This window comes from Lactuca sativa, chromosome 3 (assembly GCF_002870075.4).
Source record: "Lactuca sativa cultivar Salinas chromosome 3, Lsat_Salinas_v11, whole genome shotgun sequence".
In the NCBI taxonomy this organism is placed as follows: Eukaryota; Viridiplantae; Streptophyta; class Magnoliopsida; order Asterales; family Asteraceae; genus Lactuca; species Lactuca sativa.
In genome coordinates this window covers 23848701-23850550 of record NC_056625.2, presented here as the reverse complement: position 1 = coordinate 23850550, position 1850 = coordinate 23848701, and the positions used below count along the sequence as shown (strand labels likewise).

The 1850-nt window shown below is 41.3% G+C and overlaps 1 protein-coding gene across 1 annotated transcript; it reads left to right on the top strand.

Annotated features, from left to right (window-relative positions):
- Positions 1-229: 229 nt before the first annotated feature.
- Positions 230-1330, top strand: LOC111907336 (AT-hook motif nuclear-localized protein 23; the record flags this gene model as incomplete). The annotated part of the gene is given in 2 exon segments (XM_023903101.3): positions 230-1047; positions 1050-1330. Coding segments are annotated over 2 exon segments (834 nt in total), but the record flags the coding sequence as incomplete, so codon positions are not given.
- Positions 1331-1850: the final 520 nt, after the last annotated feature.

Below are 1850 nucleotides of genomic sequence, written 5' to 3'. Positions count from 1 at the left end.
ATAATATCTTGTAAAGTAATAATAATAATATTAATAACAATAATAATAATAATAACAATAATAATAATAATAATTTACATAATGTTTTTTTTTATTAAATCCGGTAACTATTAAATTAATAATTAATCATTAATGTGTTTGGGTTGCGAAGCTAGAATTATTATTTTTATTGTACGAAACTACGAAAGAGGTTTTTTATGCCTATATTTGAATATTTAGGCCGTGAGAATGACTGCGTTTGTCCCCCTCACTCACCCTCTTCAACTCTCTTTCTCTCTCTTTCCCCATCCCTTCTCCTTTCCCTGTACTCATATCCTTTGTTTTCTAATCTCTATTCAAATCTAGGGTTCAACTCCCAGAGCTTTGTTTTTCTATAATTTCCCACTAATAAAAAATCCTTACTTTTTTATATATATATTTTCTTGCTTCCATATTTTATAATTTTCTTGTTTTCTGTTGCTTGTGTGTGTTTTCTTTTGATGTTTGTATAATCCATGGCTGGTTTAGATTTAGGCACTGCTTCTCGTTACATTCATCATCAGCTCCACCTCTCTGACTTGCAACTCCACAGTAGTCAACCGGAAACAACCAACACCACCAGCTCTTTTCCGACGGTGCCCCTACACAATCATCAGCATCAAGAGGAGGAGGATCAGGGTCATGACTTGGTCTCCCCGAACTCAGGTGACGGCGGCGGTGGATCAGGTGACATCGTTGGACGACGACCTAGAGGTCGTCCTGCCGGATCCAAAAACAAACCAAAACCTCCTGTCATCATCACAAGAGAAAGCGCCAACACACTAAGAGCTCATATCTTGGAGATCGGAAATGGTTGTGATGTCTTTGACTGCATAGCAACTTATGCAAGACGACGGCAACGAGGGATCTGTATACTATCCGGAAGCGGCATCGTCACCAATGTAAGCCTCAGGCAACCAGCCGCAGCGGGGTCTGTGGTGGCTCTCCATGGTCGGTTTGAGATCCTTTCCCTCTCTGGTTCTTCTCTGCCTCCGCCAGCCCCACCAGGAGCCACCAGCTTGACCATATTTTGGCTGGCGGGCAAGGGCAGGTAGTAGGTGGGAACGTGGTGGGGGAGTTGACCGCTGCTGGTCCGGTCATCGTTATCGCTTCCTCCTTCACTAATGTTGCCTACGAGAGACTTCCACTAGAAGAAGAGGAGCCGGAAGGTGGTGGGCTTCAGATGCAACAGCCGACATCTCAAACAGATGGTGGCGGCGGTGGAGGGATAAATAGCAACAACCCTTTTCCCGACCCATCTTCCGGGCTACCATTCTTCAACTTACCACTCAGTATGCCACCTAATGTTCAGGTTGGGCAGCAACCGGAGGTAACTCAGCTGGACGTTCTAATAACAACAATCCATTCTAATATGGAATCGGGTCAACAGGTACCCCTAATTTGTTTGGATCGGGTTAATTAGATAGCTTCTTTTGGATCATAAACAATGTTCAGCAAAAATCACTGCATCAAACTACTACTTTCTTCTCTTGTTATCTTTTGGGGTTTTCTTCCTTTTTTCTTAATTTCCTGGGATTTTTGTAACTTAATATGTTCTATGAAAATAGTTTCTTAATTTTGTGCTCTCTCTCTCTCTCTCTCTCTCTCTCTCTCTCTCTCTCTCTCTCTCTTATTTTTTTCTTGAGGACATCATATTTACGATTTGGGATTTTCAGGATTACTGTATCATTGCTGCGTATAAATTATAATGACACTAAGAGTTGATGTTTCCTTAGAATCAAGCATTAATGATACAACTTAAGGTTTTTGGGTACTGGGATGTTTTGTTTTTGTTGCATTGTTTTCAGTAAGAACAGTAAATATGGCCACAG